This window comes from Podarcis tiliguerta (genome assembly GCF_965153285.1).
Source record: "Podarcis tiliguerta genome assembly, chromosome: 13".
NCBI classification, from domain to species: Eukaryota; Metazoa; Chordata; class Lepidosauria; order Squamata; family Lacertidae; genus Podarcis; species Podarcis tiliguerta.
Genome location: NC_139546.1, coordinates 39,475,700 through 39,493,971, shown reverse-complemented (window position 1 = coordinate 39,493,971; position 18,272 = coordinate 39,475,700). Strand labels below are relative to the sequence as shown.

General features: G+C 41.9%; 3 protein-coding genes across 5 annotated transcripts in view; all 3 read right to left on the bottom strand.

The window, feature by feature from the left end:
• The window catches only part of LOC310662829 (pyrin domain-containing protein 1-like), a 742,864-nt gene that overhangs the window by 95,414 nt on the left and 629,178 nt on the right, over window positions 1-18,272 (bottom strand). The window lies entirely within an intron of this gene.
• On the bottom strand, window positions 1,323-4,407 carry LOC310662797 (olfactory receptor 5V1-like; the record flags this gene model as incomplete). 3 transcript variants are annotated; one of them, XM_083409932.1, is made up of 3 exons in its annotated part: window positions 4,382-4,407; window positions 3,362-3,551; window positions 1,323-2,273 (listed from the first exon to the last, which is right to left on the bottom strand). In XM_083409932.1, exons 2-3 carry the CDS (start codon window positions 3,383-3,385, stop codon window positions 1,323-1,325), a joined length of 975 nt encoding a protein of 324 aa, XP_083266058.1. In that variant the 5' UTR covers window positions 3,386-3,551; window positions 4,382-4,407. The 3 variants fall into 3 exon arrangements, with proteins under 3 accessions (XP_083266058.1, XP_083266056.1, XP_083266057.1); XM_083409930.1 differs by having other exon boundaries at window positions 4,265-4,388; XM_083409931.1 differs by lacking the exon at window positions 4,382-4,407 and adding an exon at window positions 4,261-4,375.
• Window positions 13,415-14,933, bottom strand: LOC310662220 (olfactory receptor 5V1-like; the record flags this gene model as incomplete). The annotated part of the gene is made up of 2 exons (XM_083408994.1): window positions 13,415-14,383; window positions 14,901-14,933. The coding sequence occupies 2 exons, from the start codon at window positions 14,931-14,933 to the stop codon at window positions 13,415-13,417; spliced, it is 1,002 nt and encodes a 333-aa protein (XP_083265120.1).

Sequence of the window (18,272 nt, the reverse complement as noted above, 5' to 3'; positions counted from 1 at the left end):
GGGTTGGACTAGATGACCCTCGGGTCCCTTCCAACTCTATAATTCCATGATTCTTTACGCTGGAGTGGGGAAGTGATTAAAAACTCTAGAAATTTACATCAGAAAACTTGTGTCCAACTTGCATTTCCTGGGGTTGGAAATGGAGTGTGTTCCCCCCCCCCCCCCAGAAGTTGAAAAGTGATAAATGAAGAGGGGAAAGTTGAAGAGACGTTCATGTTCATGGATCAGAAGTAAGAAACACAACTATAAAAAAAAGTGGTGTGGCAGATTTTATTGACAGTGAAACTGGATTACACAACACATCTCAACATGTTAGAACAAAAGTCCAAACAGATAATTAATAGTGGCATCTATTTATGTTTGCCATTCCACTAAGATTTCAGTGTGAAGAATTAAGATTACATATATGATTCCATGTTATTATGATTTATTTACTTCGTTTTTATTGCACCCTTCCATCTCAAGGCAATATACACAAAACCACACAGACACACTTTACCCCCACAATAATCCTGTGAGGTAAATTGAATTGTGTGATTGGCTGAGTGGGGACTTCGAAAGTGGATTTTCCTGGACCTCATCTGAAACTCAAACTGTGAGATCATGCTTAGATATAGCAGAGTTGGATGGCAGCCTGAGGGTCATCTAGTTCAACACCCTCTCCTGTAATTCAGGAATCTCAGAGAACCCATGGCAAATGGTCACCCTGTTGTTGTTTAGTCGTATCTGCCTTTTCATGACCCCATGGACCAGAGCACGCCAGGCACTCCTGTATTCCACTGCCTCCTGCAGTTTGGTCAAACTCATGTTAGTAGCTTCAAGAACACTGTCCAACCATCTCGTCCTCTGTCGTCCCTTCAGCCTCTCCTTTAAACACTCCAATGAAGGAGTGTCCACCACCCCCCCCCCCCACTGTTGAACAGCTCTTACCATCAGGAAGATCTTCTTGACAATTAGTTTGACAGTCCTGTCTTGTAATTTGAACCCATTTTTTCGGGTCCTACCATCTGGAGCAGGAGGAAGCAAGCTTCCTCCATCTTCCATGTGACAGCCCTTTAGATAATTAAATATAGCTATCATGTCTCCTCAGTCTTCTCTTTTCCAGGCTAAACATAGGAGATGGAAAGGATAGCTATCTTCAAATATCTAAAGGGCTGACAAATAGAAGATGGAGCAAACTCACGTCAGGTCATTGTCAGTTGATCAATCATAATTTAAAACAGATTAAATTCTGTTCTTTTTCAGAGATTGGGTTATTTTAGTAGATAATGATATAGGATAGGATCATTGTATCTTAGCCATATATCCCCACCTCTTCCAATTTATTGGCGTTTATTAACAATGACCCTCTTCAAAGCCCCTTTCACCTCCTTGTTCCTGAGGCTGTAGATCAAGGGGTTCAACATGGGGGTAATCACCCCATACAACATGCTCACCAGCCTGTCCTGATCTGGATGGTGGCTGGAGGAAGGCCTTATGTAAGTGAAGATGGTTGTCCCATAAAAAAGACACACCACAATTAGATGAGAGGCACAAGTGGAGAAGGCCTTGCACTTCCCCTCGGAAGAACGGATCTGAAGGATGGTGGAGATGATGTAGATGTAGGAGACCAACGTCACCATAAAAGCCCCCACACCAAAAATCCCACCAACAATGAGGACAACCATCTCAGCCGCATAGGTGGAAGCACATGATAAGGCCAAGACTGGAGGGATATCACAGTAGTATTGATTGACTCTATTAGAATTACAATAAGGTAGAGTGAAAGTCATGACTGTGTGCAGCAAGGAGTTGAGGAACCCTGTGACCCATGTACCAGCAGCCATCTGAAGACACAGCTTCTTACTCATGATAACCGTGTATCGTAAAGGGTTGCATATGGCCACATAGCGGTCATAAGCCATGGCAGCTAAGAGAAAGACCTCTGTCCCTGCCAAGGCTACCAGAAAGTAGAGTTGCAGCACACAGCCAACAAAGGAAATGGTATTTTTCTCTGACAAGAGGTTCTCCAGCATCTTGGGTACTGTAGCTGTGGGGCAGCAGATGTCCAGCAGGGAAAGGTTAGTGAGGAAGAAATACATGGGGTTGTGCAGGTGGGAGTCAGCTCCTATGGCAAGAAGAATGGTGCTGTTCCCCAGCAGGGTGACCAGGTAGATGAGCAAAAAGGCAGCAAAGAGGGAGAAGCGGACAGCTGGGAGATCAGAAAGGCCCATTAAGATGAATTCTGTCACTACGGTGATGTTCTCCATTTCTCCCCTGTGCAAGGAGCTTTCCTGCAAGAGTTGGAAAGCAAAAGTGTGACAAAGTAAACATGTTGGAGGCTACAGGCATACACAAGCTAAGGCCTCCTTTGCTTTTCAAGATGTTAGGCATATAGCCTTGAGTAATACTAAGCAGGAATTTGAGGTCCCTAATAATAATAATAATAATAATAATAATAATAATAATAATAATAATAATTTATTATTTATACCCTGCCCATCTGGCTGGGTTTCCCCAGCCACTCTGGGCGGCTTCCAACAAAGCACTAAAATACAATAACCTGTTAAACATTAAAAGCTTCCCTAAACAAGTGCTTAGACACTTCATCACTCTGAGAAGCAAAGATTAGTTCCTAGTGATCACATTCATGCCCTGTACCTGAATTTCCCAGAGACCAATGTTTTGCCCGTGTGAGAAACACAATGCTTAATTAGATGGTTCTTAGATCAGATCATCTGACAAAGTCATTTTTAGGTCTTTAAATTACTGAGACTTGTCAGAACCTCTTTGTGCATTACATGTAAGTGGTGATATTGTCAATGGCCAGCACCCCGTGTGGAAGCTGGAACAAGTGTACTGTAGCTACAAGGCTTGACAGGGAGTTGTTAACTAACTGCAGGGAACCTGGAGTCTGATAGTTTTATATACTCGCTGCCAGATCCTCTTCCTCCTGGTCAACTGCTGGGTCATTATTTACGGCTGGATTTTCTCACATTCTCCTTTTGTGCCTGTCACCACATGAATACTTTATTGTTCCACCATGAGCCTGATTTATTTGTCCTTTCCCTGCCAGAGTTATTACCTGACGAAAAGCTCTGAAGAACTCGAAAGACTCCACACCATTTCATGACATTTTGGTTGGCCTGATCATAGTATTGCCCTTATACGGATTTTCATCTCATCTAAACCATATTTTTATTCATCTCAGCATCCCTTCTAGAACATTCTGTGTACTGCTCCTGTTCCATGTACACCCGTCTTGATATATGAGTCTCATTTCGTCAAACTTATAAAATTACCAAACCTATCTTTTCCTGTCTTACTTAAGCCTTTAAGCCACAAGGATGGTCCTGTTAAGCTTGTATCTTCTAATACTCACAGTCAATAATTGGTGCATTTCCATTTCACCAAACAGTCGCTCTTAAGAATGTCTCTCATCTGCCTTGAGATCAAGGAAGTATTGTGTGTTCCTCCGGCAGCTCATCCTTCTCCTTTAAGTCTCGACATAAGGAGCTCAAGGGAATAGCAGGCCTCAGAGACACCAGCAATGCCAGGAAGCATCTGTTTGCCTACCATGACCAATGTCAAGACAAAAAGTGATGGGTGATTTTCCAGCACAATAAGCTCCAGCCCTGTGAATTATTGTCCAACTCTACATTTCCATTATTATGATGTTTTGAATACATGACTCCCTAGAATGTTAAGGAAGTCCAGCCCATGTTTTATGTTCTCCATTTCACCAGATGGAACAGATCTTCTCTAGGTTTTACACAAAACTCAGGAGAATAGCAGCCAGGCAGGAGTTGTGACAATGCTTAAGTGACCTTAGCTTTCAATGGCGAGAGAACAAATTCCACGTAACAGAAAATAAGCAGGGCCTGAGTAGAGAGATCATTTTCTGAACCTCCTGCCTAGAATCCCTTAGTCATGTGGGGGTAGCAGCAGTATTCAATGGGGTAGTATTCAATGGGGGATTTTGTATGTGAGCTGGAACTTTTCTGTGACCAAAATAATAAATTCATTCATTCAATGGGGGTAGGCACTTTGCATATGCTCAGAGCCACCTTCTTTCTCACATCCCAGCATAAGTCATGGCTGAGTCCAGGCACTAAGATCAAGCGTGAAGACTCAAACCAAAGAAGACTGTCCATAAAAAGTCTATAATTGATGGTACTCAGTGACCTCCATGATGAAGCCCAAGCCCCATAGTGATCCTAAAACCACAGGGAGATTGTGGTGCCTGCAAATTTTGATATTAAAATTTAACTATGGCCATACACACTTCTCTCCTCCGAAAACGGGACCATGCAATTCTTTCCTACTCCTTAATGAGTCCCAAAGAGCATTGTTAACATTTATGGTGCAGTCTCCATCTCATCTGCTACCACAGAGCTCCTACCAGAAAGGTCCTCAGATAAATGCTCTCCATCCATGGTGATGTAAAAATAATGCCACCAAGAGTAATTATGATGTAATCCAAAGTGAATGGATTTGAAGTCCCTAGGACTCTCACAGGGATTAGCACACATAAGGCCAATTTGGGAGAGGCTATGCACCATCCCTAGTGCTTCCTGCTCAATGACATGGTTACCCTGTGTGGGGGCTCCATCTGTCAGGAGCTCAGCCTACACTCGAGTAGGACCCTGGCAGAGATGTCAGATTTCAACTCTAGAAGGAACTCTCCTCTACAGAAGACAATTTCCTCCATATAGAAAACTAGATGCAAGAGAGAACAGATGTTTTGTCTTCCATTTTAAACGGCAGGAATCATCCCTGTAGAACTTTCTCTCTCTCTCTCTCTCTCTCTCTCTCTCTCTCTCTCTCTCTCTCCCACCTGCGATAAAAAAAGGATAAATTCCAGCAATGTGGATATAAAACTTCAGTTGCAGCTAGGCCCAAATTAGATCTGAAATACTAGGGGATTGTTCGTTTCGTTTATTTAGGAAAGCGTTTATATATTGTCAGTTAGTACAACGGAACATGGCTCTGTACAACAATGTATACGATAAAATCTAAAACATCATAAAAGCAATAAATAATGCTCATTAAAGCAACTGCATTAAACAGTTACATAGGCCTGTCTACATAAAAAAAGTGTTGGCAGAGTTAGTGGATATTGAATGCTTTATTAATTATCCCTGCCACCGACGTGTGTTTTCCACAGGAGTTTTAGAAATCGTCATATTGAGCAAATCAGTTCTGAGGGACAACAGCAGGGAAGGGGAGCTAAGAGTATCTTGCTAATTTCAGATTGGCATACTGTTTGGCAGCAGGACACTGCTTTGTGAAGTTTCCTCCTCCTAATCTACTCTCTGTGGATCATTTGTAATCTTGCAAATACTTGTTTTTCAGTGTGTCGAGTGGACATGCAATATACCTGAGTGGGGAGGCGATATTTGAAAACTCTGGTAATTTGCATAGACAGACTTGTGTGAAACTTGCATTTCTTGGGTATGAAAATGAAGTGAGTGGATTTCCCCCCCCTAGGTGCTGAAAAGGGTTTAATGAAGAGTGGACACTTGAAGAGATGTTCATGTTCACAGAAGTAAGAAACACAACTATTAAAAAAAACAAACCACAATGGTGTGACAAGAGTTTATTGACAGTGATACTGGATTACACAATGCATCTCTCTACATGTTAGAAGAAAAGCCCAAACAGATAACTGATAGTGGAATCTATATAAGTTTGTCATTGCTCTAACATTTCAGCTGTAGGGGGAAATTACCTATTTGTTTACTTCATTTTTACTCCACCTCAAGGTATGTACAAGACTAGACACACACACACAATATTTTGTTTGTTTAGTCATTTAGTCGTGTCCGACTCTTCGTGACCCCATGGACCAGAGCACGCCAGGCTCTCCTGTCTTCCACTGCCTCCCACAGTTTGGTCAAACTCATGCTGGTCACTTCGAGAACACTGTCCATCCATCTCGTCCTCTGTCGTCCCCTTCTCCTTGTGCCCTCCATCTTTCCCAACATCAGAGTCTTTTCCAGGGAGTCTTCTCTTCTCATGAGGTGGCCAAAGTATTGGAGCCTCAGGGCCCATTAACTCACCAAGAAACTTGTCCGGCTCCTTCAAAAATGGTACCTCCCCAACTCACAACAGTATGTTAACATTATGTTAAGATTGCATTTAACTGTAAGGGGGGGATATGTAGTAGCATTGGATATCATAACCTAGGCATATATTATGTACATAGATTGTGAGTGTCCTGTCATTCAGACCTTCTGGGGTACAACACACAGTATTTTCACCAAAATTATGGGATATTGTATCCATCCCATCCCTAAGATGCTCCTTCTGGGATATCTTAAAATTCAATCCATGGAAGTTCTATTGAACCTATTAGCAACTTCTAAATACATACAGCAAAAAAACCACAAACCCTAATATATCAGGGTAACCAATGTGGTGCCCTCCACATGGTTTTGGACTACAAGTCCCATCAGTCTCATTCAGCCTGGCCAGTGGTAGAGGATGATGGGAGTTGGAATTCAAAACATCTGGAGGGGGCGGCAGCAAGTTGTCTATCCCTGCACTGTGCTATTATTTTAATTAATATAACCTAAAGGCAGGAGTGCCTGCCGTGCTCTGGTCCACGGGGTCACGAAGAGTCAGACATGACTAAACAACAACAACAAAGAACTGTCTATGATAGCCTAACATATAAAATTTTAAATGATATATTTAGATGTAAGTTAAAGTTTTATTTAACTTCAAGGGGGTATAACAAACAAACAAGATGTGGAAAGTATCAGAGCTATATTAAGAATGTTGAAGTCTGCACTCATAGATAATTGAAGGCCTTCTTTGCTTGTAAAGGTATTTGACCAATAGTTTTAAGGGTAATTGACTATGTAAGAATGGAACATCCTTTTTCAGAAGCTTAGTGCCTCTCTTACCAGCTACTGAGTCTTGCTGTCACCTTCAAGCATGACTTCTGAAATTGGAGAACAGTGTTTCAAACACAATGCTCAATTAGCAGGATCTCAGCAGGGTAATTCTTAGGTTCTGATACTAGAGCTCTTCCCCTTCCTGGTCATTTGCTCAGTCACAGTTGACAGCTGGATATTTCCCCCATCCCTTCTGAGTAGACACTTCCTCCCAAGGAAACCCCTGGTGACGGCACCTTCTAGAAACCAATTAAGCACCCCAGTGGTGACTCTGGGATTCCCAACATGTAGAAATGGAAAGGATAGTGACTCAGGGATCAAGGGAGGGCTCAGGATGTGGTCGGGGACATAATCAGAGGACCTAGGTGAGACATGAATTAGTAGTAGTAGTAGAAAAAAATTATACCACCCTTCGTCTGAAGATCACAGTCACAGAATCTGAAGATTCTGTCATAGCCTGGCACTTCAGGCCTCTGTGGGACTACACCAGGTTCTTCCAGACCCTCAGTTTTACTAGGTTCTTTGCAGAGCTTCATGCCTCTTCCTCAGTAGAGGTCTCCCCAGGACCTGGCTCAGGCAGGATTCTAACAGGGCTTTTCCCAGCTTGTATGTAACATGCGAGTCTTCTTTGGGGAGACTCTAACAGGGGGAATGTAGCTTACTGGCAGAACACATGCTTTGTCCAAGTCCAATCCCAAGCACCTTCAGGTGGGCAGGTGGGCAAACTCAGTATAATGCTTTTTTCTATGTTCAATACGCTCATTCATTTGGTATGCTGACGTGTGGTGTGTTTGTTTATGAAGGTGAATTTAGTGTTGGTTTGATGCTGTTCACTGCTGTGATATTCCCCACCCCGCTCAATGTCAGCAGTATAGAAATTTTTGGAAATAAATCTTCCCTAATACACTGGTTTCTTTTTCCTAACTCTCCCCTTTTTTATGCCCATTTATAACTTGAACTATCCCATACACTTCAACAAGTTAGCGTTGTTTTTAAAATGACCTTTCTGTCATCCCTCCCTCCATTGTTTATCTCTCTCACACACACCCACTCTTCCATCCTTCCATGGTGGGTTCATTAAAGATTTACTATAAGGTTTACTAAAACGAAAAAATTCCTCTGAGATATTTCCATTTTGAAATGTTAATTGTACCATCTTGTACATTACTTGTAACAGCTATATAGAGCTAAAAAGAAAAAGTAGAACCCTGCTGGATCTCATGAAGGGGTCATTTCATCCATCTTCCTATTCATATCCAGCTAGATGTTTCTGGAAAACCCACAAACGGGGAATGAAGAGAACAGCGATCCCACTTTATTTACACACAGTCCCTGTTGAACCAGCAAGCCTCTTTAACCTGGCTTTAACCTAACCTTCCACTTAGCTGTTATAGCTAGCAGCCACTGATAGATTGATCCTTCATGAATTTGCCTATTCTTCCCTCAAAAACCATCTAAACCAGCAGCTCTTACTGCAACTTCAGGTGGAAAATTCCATTAATTAAATACACATTATTGTTTGAAGTACTTTCTATTCTCCTGAACTGATTACAGCCAATCAATTTCTTTGGGTGTTTCTGGGTTCTAGTACTGGATTACAAGCTTCAGCTGTTTCTTTCACAGTGTTACATATACATTTCTTCTAGTCTCTTCCAATTTTTTAAAACAACAACAACAACTTGGAAGTTGAGTTCGCTCCACCCTCAGTCATCTTCTTCCTTGGCAATTATTTTTCCAGAGATGCTGTGTCATAGAGTAACTTTGAATTCAGCCTACCCAGCCCAGGGGCTTTTGGTGCAACCTGCAACACACTTAACAGAGGCTCCTTTGAATGTCTGCTGCCTTCTCCTCCCATCATGAGACTGTGACCTGATGCAGACACTGGGGCTCCAGTTTCACCCTGCTTTTTCCTTCTTCCCTCTTCATTGACTTCGCTTTGTTACCTCCTAGCCGGATAAAGAGTTCTGAAGAACTCAAAAACTGGCACGCCATTTCATGGCATTTGGGTTGGCCTAATAAAACAGTTCGCTAATTACGGATTTTTGAATATTTCTGCAAGAACGCTAATTGAAGTCATATTTCTATTCATCTGAGCATCCCTTGCAGAACATCCCATGTACCACTCCCATTTCAGGTATACTTACTTCTATTTATGAGCCTCATTTCTTCCCACCATACTAACTTATAAACTTAACCTGGGCTTTTTTTCAGGGGGAACTCACAGGAACTCAGTTCCGGCAGCTCTCAGGTGGGTGTCATTGCCATTCTAAGAGAACGAGGGAATGTTCATGGTGAGTTCTGGTGCCTCTTTTTCTAAGAAAATAGCACGGAACTTAGTTTTTCCCATATTCCTTAATCCTTGGTCCTAGTATTAGCTATGGCCCCATTAAGCAGATATCTACATACTCACCAGCAATGACTGGTGTGCATCCATTCTTCCAAACAGTCACAGTGAAGAATTCCTCCCCTATGCCTTGAGATCAAGGAAGGATTGTCTGTTCCTCTGGCAACCCAACATTCTCCTTTAAATCTCAACATAAGGAGCATTTGGGAATACCAGGCCACAGAGCTAATTTAGCAATGCCAGCAAATATCTCCCATGGCCAATGTCAATGCATGATTTCCCAGCACCATTAATAATCTGCATTCTAGATGGTAACTCCCCAGGGTTTGGCTTATTTCTCCCAAGAGCAAGTATCAGACACAAAGAGAAAAGTAGCAGAAAGCATGCCTCAACCTATCCTGAATGCATTGGCCCCAGTATCTGAGCAGCATTGGAGAAAGGGACTACAAGGTGACGATGCCTGCCTATAGACCCTATGGGCTAAACTGCATGTTGCATCAATCACCTTAAAAGGGGAAAAAAACATGACCCACACCACCTCTTGTCCTTTGAAAGAGAAAGGTGTTAGCAGGTGTCTTCCATATTAACCTTTAAATGATGTTTCCTGGAAACTTCTCTTTGCTCTCTGGCTTATGCAGACAATTAAGAAAAACATTTTCCATAATGGCTAGTGATCCGTTTTAAATCTTTCTGTGTGTATATACAATTGCTATAAACAGAAGAAGAAGAAGAAGAAGAAGAAGAAGAAGAAGAAGAAGAAGAAGAAGAAGAAGAAGATAGCATTCTCACATACCAGCATGTTCAGGATCAAATAGTCATTTTAGGCAGAAAAAAGTAGCAGAGGGCCAATCCAGATTGTGAGTGCAGTGCTGGATTGCAGGGCCTTCCTATGCCTTTACTTTTTTTTTTTTGAGATAAAAATGGCAGAAGTGCAACATGTACTTTAGACCATTGTCTGTTCGGCACAACAATGTATTTGAACCTCCCTTGCATGTCTGATTTGGGGGCTTTTGTTTCCTTGCCCTCTTTATAGAAAGCTAGCCTAATTATAGTGGCTGGCTTCCTTCCTGCCTTCCTTCAAGCTAGTAGGAACTTATGGTAGTGACCTGGCTACCACATTTCAGCGTGGTGTAGTAGTTAAAAGTGGTGGACTCATAATCTGGTGAACCGGGTTCGCGTCTCCGCTCCTCCACATGCAGCTGCTGGGTGACCTTGGGCTAGTCACACTTCTCTGAAGTCTCTCAGCCTCACTCACCTCACAGAGTGTTTGTTGTGGGGGAGGAAGGGAAAGGAGATTGTTAGCCGCTTTGAGACTCCTTAGGGTAGTGATAAAGTGGGATATCAAATACAAACTTTCTTTCTTTCTTTCTTTCTTTCTTTCCTGATGTCCTCATAAGCCCAGTTATCTTTATAGCTGCAAGATTGCATGTACTATGTATATGTTTAATTTGCCTTTATTTTCTTACAGGAGAATGCTTGGTGAATTATTTCCATATAACTGAAAATAATCAAGGCCTGTGGAAATGGCTTGATTTCTGGACCTGTTGCGTGGGACCCCTTAGTTATATGGGGGTGTCAGCAGTAATTAAACATTGGCAGAAGACCATTGCCAAGAGCAATGATCTTTCTAATATCCCACCAAACTTCATGAAAGGGCATTACGAACAGGCTTGAAGACACACACCTAAAAAGCTAGGAGACTTTTCATAAAATGTCTGTAATTGATGGTACTCAGTGACTTTCACAATGAAAACTCCTAGAAAAGGTACAAAACTAGAGGGACATCATGCTCCCTGCAGATATTGATATAATAATGAAGCTATGTTCCTCTCCTTCCAAATATGGCCATTCAAGTGTTTTTCCCCTCCCAAATGAGTCCCACAGAGCATTGTTAAGTGTAATGAAGATGACGGAATCACCTGCAATTCCTCTGATATCAGGGGGACACCTCAGATGAATACCCAACATGGGTGGTGCTGTATAAATAAGAATACCAAAAGCAATTATGGTAACACCTGAAGTCAATGGCTTATTCAGTTATGTGGGGGTGGCAGGATTAACCAAGCAATGGGAGGAGACACATTGCATATGCTCGGAAACAACTTTATTGTATCCCAACGTAAGTCATCACTGAGTCCAAGCACTAAGAACAAGATTGAGGAATCACATGTGGAGCTGGGCCTACATTTTGGAAGGCTTACCATTAAAATGTCTATAATTGACGGTACTTGGTGACCTCCAAGACAAAGCCCATAGAGGTTATTAAACCACAGGGAGATCGTGATCCTTGTAGGTATTGATGTTAAAATATTGATGGACATACACATTTCTCTCGTCCCAAAATGGGACCATGCAAATGTTTTCACCTGCCTCATGAGCCCCACAGGTCATTGTTCACAATAATGGTGCAGTCTCCATCTCATCTGCTACCACAGAGCTCCCTCCATAAAGGTCCTCAGAAGATGTATAAAAATAATTATGGTTTCGTCCAAAGTCCATGGCTTTAATGTCCCTAGAACATCCAAACAGCACACATGGGGCCAAGCGAGAACACTCTCTGCATCATCCCTAGTACTTTCTGCTCACAGAAGTGGTTACTCTGTGTGTGGACTCTACCACATCAAATTTCAACACTTGAAAGGAAAGCTCCTATACAGAAAACAATCTCCCCCATATGGAGGGGAAGAGAGGGAGAAGAGAGATGTTCAGTCTCCCATCTGACATGGCAGGAATCATATATGTAGCAATCTTTTCTCCCACTTGCCATCGAAAATAGTAAATCACAGAATGACCGCTTCCCACTTCGAATGGGGGACGTTTTTTGCGGGGTCGCATGCAGCCCCTTGATCCTATATAATCCCCGGCAATGTAGCCTGTCTACATTTTCAATTGGAACACACACAGAGCTGATATAATAGGTTCTCAAAGTTTCACAAGGTTTCTTGCCTTAACCCTTGCTATTAATCCAATCTACAAATCTCTTATACTCAGTACAGCACTACAAACAAACAAGCACATTCCTGCAAATAAAGAAGTGTCAAAACAGGGAGTGGGCCATGCTGCAACCCCTTTTCCCTGATGTAGGGATCGGTGAATCAGTCAGTGTCAGTTTATCTTTGATTCTCATTTCTCCAGTCTTAAAATCAGGATTCCAGTCCACACGGGAGCCCTCACTTGAACAATACACCATCTTGGCAGTATCGTTTTCCATCAGGCCTTCTTCATCCTGGCTCTATGACCTCCTGGTGGGTCTTCTCTGCCATGTAAACTCTAGCAAACTGGTTCTCATACTTTTTTTCTCTGGGCCACACTTTCAGAATAAAAATTACCTCACACCACACTGAATTGTTTATTGATAAGAAATACACTGGAAGCATTCGAGGAACTTCAGTAATAGTTGCAAGGTAGATATACGAAATTAGATATATTAAGAAGAAGTTTAATTATGATAAAAGTGTTTATTGGCAATAAGTATTATGAAATCAAAATATGGAATAGACAGGAGGTCGGGTCTTCAGTGTTAAGACCAATATATGTTATATTGTTTGCTAAGAAAATTATGTGTTTATAGTTATTCCTGTATGTAATTTGGTATTTGTGGTTTGTTTGTTTTTCTTGTTGTATCAATAAAAAATCTTTTTTAAAAAAAAGATAAGAAATACACTGGAAAGGGAAAAGGAACAACTAGCAGTGCTTGATTTATAACATAGAACACAACTACTTCATAATATGTTCGTGGGACATCCAGAAAGTATTAAACAATGCAGCTACATAAGACCATGAACTATCCAGAAAATATAATATTGACCATCCTTGGATATTCTTGCCACACTTGCCATCCTCTCCTACTATACCATTGTGGCAGCCAACATCCTTTGACTTGCAAGATATGCGAAAAAATAAACCTATAACTGAAGCGACCAGAGGCACAATGAGAACCAAGAATAAAAGTCTTTATAGTAAACCAAGCAAAATGTTCACCCAATTCGAAGTTACTTATCCCAAATGTCTGGAGACAGTTTTACATTTTCTTTTTTATGTATTCTTATTTTATGTATTCAGTAAAATCCCACCAAACTGAGACAAAATGTTACCTTTGTTTTCCCTTTCAAAGAAATGGGTATACTACTTTTGATTGGCTCAGAATTACTTATGTGTCCATTTTCATCTAACAGAGAAATACAGATAACTAAGGCACACATTCCCTCTTTAAGCACATATGAACTATCACCCTCTTCAAGGTCACCTTTACTTCCTTATTCCTAAGGCTGTAGATCAAGGGATTCAACATGGAGGTAATCACCCCAGACAGCATGCTCACCATCCTGTCCCGGTCTGGATGGCGGCTGTTGAGAGGCCTAATGTAAGTGAAAATCATGGTGCCATAGAAGAGGAGCACGACAATTACATGGGAGGCGCAAGTGGAGAAGGCCTTGCGTTTCCCCTCAGCAGAACGGATCCTAAGGATGGTGGAGATGATGTAGATGTAAGAGACCAGCGTCACAAAGAAAGCCCCCACACCCAAAAACCCACCAACAATAAGGACCAACATTTCAGCTACGTAAGTAGAAGCACACGATAATGCCTGCACTGGTGCGATGTCACAGTAGTATTGATTGACTTTATTGGATCTGCAGAAAGGTAGAGTGAAAGTCATTACTGTATGCAGAAGGGAGTTGAGGAACCCTGCGACCCAGGTAACCGCTGCCAGCTGAAGACAAAGCTTCTTACTCATGATAACTGTGTATCGTAGAGGGTTGCATATGGCCACATAGCGGTCATAGGCCATGGCAGACAAGAGGTAGACCTCTGTCCCTACCAGTGCCACCAGGAAGTAGAGTTGTAGCACACAGCCAGCAAAAGAAATGGTATTGATCTCTAACAAGAAGTTCTCCAGCATCTTGGGCACTGTAGCTGTCGGGAAGCAGATGTCCAGCAAGGAAAGGTGGCTGAGGAAGAAATACATGGGGGTGTGCAAGTGAGAGCTAATTCCTATGGCAAGAAGAATTGTGCCGTTTCCTACCAGTGTGATCAGGTAGATGAGCAAAATGGCAGCAAACAGGGAGAAGCGAACCGCAGGGAGATTAGAAATTCCCATTAGGATGAATTGTGTCACTAGCGTGCCGTTCCCAATTTCTCCATTCATAAAGGAGATTTCCTGGAAGAGTTTGAAAGCATAAGAGACACATAAAGCATGTTGAAGGCCTCTCCTTTTGTTTTAATGGCCCTGAACAATTTTGTATCATCAACAAATCTGGCCACCTGACACCTCATCACTTAGGAAGAAGATTAAAAGCACAGGTCCCAATACCAAACCTTGGGGGGGACTCTTTCTAAATCTCTCCAGTTGGAGAAGTGTCCCTTTATTCCTCTGCTTCTTTCTAACATAGCCAATTCCTAATCCGCAAGAGTGTTTGCCACCTAGCCACCTGAAGCCTTCTGGAGAACTCAAAGATTTGCTTACCATTTCCTAATATTTTGTTGGACCTAATACAGTCTTTACTCTAATGTGGGTTTTTGAATTTTTCTGTAAGAACTCTCATCTAAGACATCTTCCTATTCACCTGAACATCCTTTCCAGAACATTCCATGTATCATTCCCATTCCATAGATCCTTTCTATTGAGGAGCCTTGGTCCTTGTATCTGTACTAGCTAAGGGCTTATCTACACTTACCTTTCCTCCGCTCTTTCTGACCACAGTCTGCATTCTAAATCTCCATGTCCAAGCACCGTGTTGTTGTTGTTCCAGAGCAATTCCTGTGAAAAGCCACTCTCTAAAGCTCAGTAGGAGCAAACAGCAATCTGTGGAGAACCTGAATTGATGTTTGCTCCGATTGAGTGCTAAAGAGCATATTTTCGTGAGGAAAACTTCAAGGCAAAAAACGGAGGACATGGAGCTTTCAAGTGTGGACCTGTATCTGGAAAGAGTGGAGCAAAAAATAAGTGTAATTAATCCTTATAAACATTATGTGTTCCCAGTTTCCTTCATCCTTGACCTCAGTCATATCAATACCCCCATTAAACCAATAGCTAATACACACTTGCAATGACTGGTGCATATTCACACTTAAGAATGCCTCTCATCTGCCTTGAGAACAAGGAAGAGTATGTCTATTCCTCTAGCCTTTCCCTTTAAGTCCCAGCATGAGGAGCACAAGGGAATAGCAGGCGCCAAAGCTCTGCTTCAGCGCCAGTAAACATTTCTTTATGTCTCCAATGACCAATGATAAGACAAAAAAGTGTCCCTGATTTCCCAGCACAATAAGCTGCAGCCCTGTGAATAACATTCATTCAAGAAGCTGCTCCCTGGAATATTAAGATAATGCAATCTATGTTTCATGTGTTCCAATTTACCCAAGTTTGAAGTGGTTCTGGTCCAGGCATTCTGCCCTTAGCAGGGGGGCCAACCTGATCAATCGTCCCCCCACAGTTCAGCTACTTCCCTCTTCCCTTAAAGAGCCACATCCGGGGAGTCTTACAATAAGCCCAGTCTATGTCTTCTGAGTCCCTCCGAACAAGTGTCTATACTGTTTCTTATAGGGACGCGAGTGGCGCTGTGGTCTAAACCACTGAGCCTCTTGGGCTTGCCGATCAGAAGGTCAGCGGTGGTTTGAATCCCTGCAACGGGGTGTGCTCCCATTGCTCTGTGTCAGCTCCGGCCAACCTAGCAGTTCGAAAGCATGCAGTGCAAGTAGATAAATAGGTACAGCTGTGGTGAGAAGGTAAAGAGCATTTCCGTGTGCTCTGGTTTCCGTCATGGTGTTCCATTGCACCAGAAGGGGTTTAGTCATGCTGGCCACATGACCTGGAAAGCTGTCTGTGGACAAACACTGTCTCCCTCGGCCTGAAAGCGAGATGAGCGCCGCAGCCGCATGGATGCCTTTGACTGGACTTAACCGTCCAGGGTTATAGAATCATAGAATCATAGAGTTGGAAGAGACCACAAGGGCCATCGAGTCCTACCCCCTGCCAAGCAGGAAACACCATCAGAGCACTCCTGACATATGGTTGTCAAGCCTCTGCTTAAAGACCTCCAAAGAAGGAGACTCCACCACACTCCTTGGCAGCAAATTCCACTGTCGAACAGCTCTTACTGTCAGGAAGTTCTTCCTAATGTTTAGGTGGAATCTTCTTTCTTGGAGTTTGGATCCATTGCTCCGTGTCCGCTTCTCTGGAGCAGCAGAAAACAACCTTTCTCCCTCCTCTATGTGACATCCTTTTATATATTTGAACATGGCTATCATATCACCCCTTAACCTCCTCTTCTCCAGGCTAAACATGCCCAGCTCCCTTAGCCGCTCCTCATAAGGCATCGTTTCCAGGCCTTTGACCATTTTGGTTGCCCTCCTCTGGACACGTTCCAGTTTGTCAGTGTGCTTCTTGAACTGTGGTGCCCAGAACTAGACACAGTACTCCAGGTGAGGTCTGACCAGAGCAGAATACAGTGGCACTATTACTTCCCTTGATCTAGATGCTATACTCCTATTGATGCAGCCCAGAATTGCATTGGATTTTTTAGCTGCCGCGTCACACTGTTGGCTCATGTCAAGTTTGTGGTCAACCAAGACTCCTAGATCCTTTTCACATGTACTGCTCTCAAGCCAGGTGTCACCCATCTTGTATTTGTGCCTCTCATTTTTTTACCTGTACCTTTACCTGGGTTCCTTTACCTGTACCTTTTTTACTGTTTCTTATAGAACCAATTCTTACAGAACCAGATTAAACAAATACATAGCTTAGCATGTCTCGAGTACATCTGGCAGAGTTGAAATAGATAAGGGTTTTTAATAGATAACAAATTGGATGGTTAAAAAGATGTGGATTACACGGAGTAGTAGAAAACCAAAGGAACCAGGAAAAGGGTGGAAGGGAAGTCATATTCAGGTTTTCATGGATTTACCTGGGGAAAGCAGTGAGGCAAAGGGGGGAAAGTGTTTGGACTCTACATACAGAATAAGAGAGCAAGAAGAACATGCATTTAAAGAAGACTGGAACGTGTTTACTGAGTATATGGAAAGTAAGTGTGTACTGCTGAAAATGCTGGCAGTGTTAAGATAAATTCAGCAGAGTGAATAAATCTTGATGGATGTACCATAATAGTGGAAAATTGATTTGAATGGTTAATGTAAAATCTGCAGGGATGTAAGATATGTAAAATGAACCATGGAAAGAGAAGAAGGGAAGTCATTGGATATTTCATTTTATTTTATTTTTATAATGTTTTTATTCATTTTTACAACTTACATTTATATTCAAATAGTAAGCATAATCATAAACATATAGGATTTCCTGAATCCTTGGACTTCCCTCCCCCCCTCCACGGGTTCCACTGTCAATCTTTTTCAACTGCATTCCATTTTTACCATAGTTCTTGTTAGATTACAAGTGTTGTTACAATCCTGCCAAAGTTTTTAGTTGTTTACAGTGTTCTCCAAGGTAACTTATAAATGTTTCCCAGACTTGTTAAAATGTCTGTCTTCTTCGTTTCTATTTTTTTCAGTCATTTTCGCCATTTCGGCATAGTCCATCATCTTTATCAACCATTCTTCTCTGGTCAGGACTTTAACTTCTTTTCATTTCTGGGCCAAAAGTATCCACGTTGCTGTCATCGCATACATGAATAATCTTTTCTGTTCCTTTGGTATTTCTGCACCTAAAATTCCTAGTAAAAAAAGCTTCTGGTTTTTTTCACAAAAGTTATTTTAAACATTTTTTTCAACTCATTGTATATCATTTCCCAGAATGCTTTTGTTATTTTGTACATCCACCACGTATGGTAGAAGGTGCCTTCTTCTATACATTTTTGCTAGTTTAGTAGGTGTTAGATACCAACAATACATCATTTTCATATAGTCTTCCTTCAACATACAACATGCTGTAAATTTTAAATCTTCTCTCCATAACTTTTCCCAAGATGAAAATTGTATATTATGCCCAATATCTTTTGCCCATTGTATCATTACCGATTTAACTTCTTCATCTTTAGTATGCCATTCTAGCAACAGCTTATACATTTTTGAAAGTAACTTCACATTATTTTCCAGTA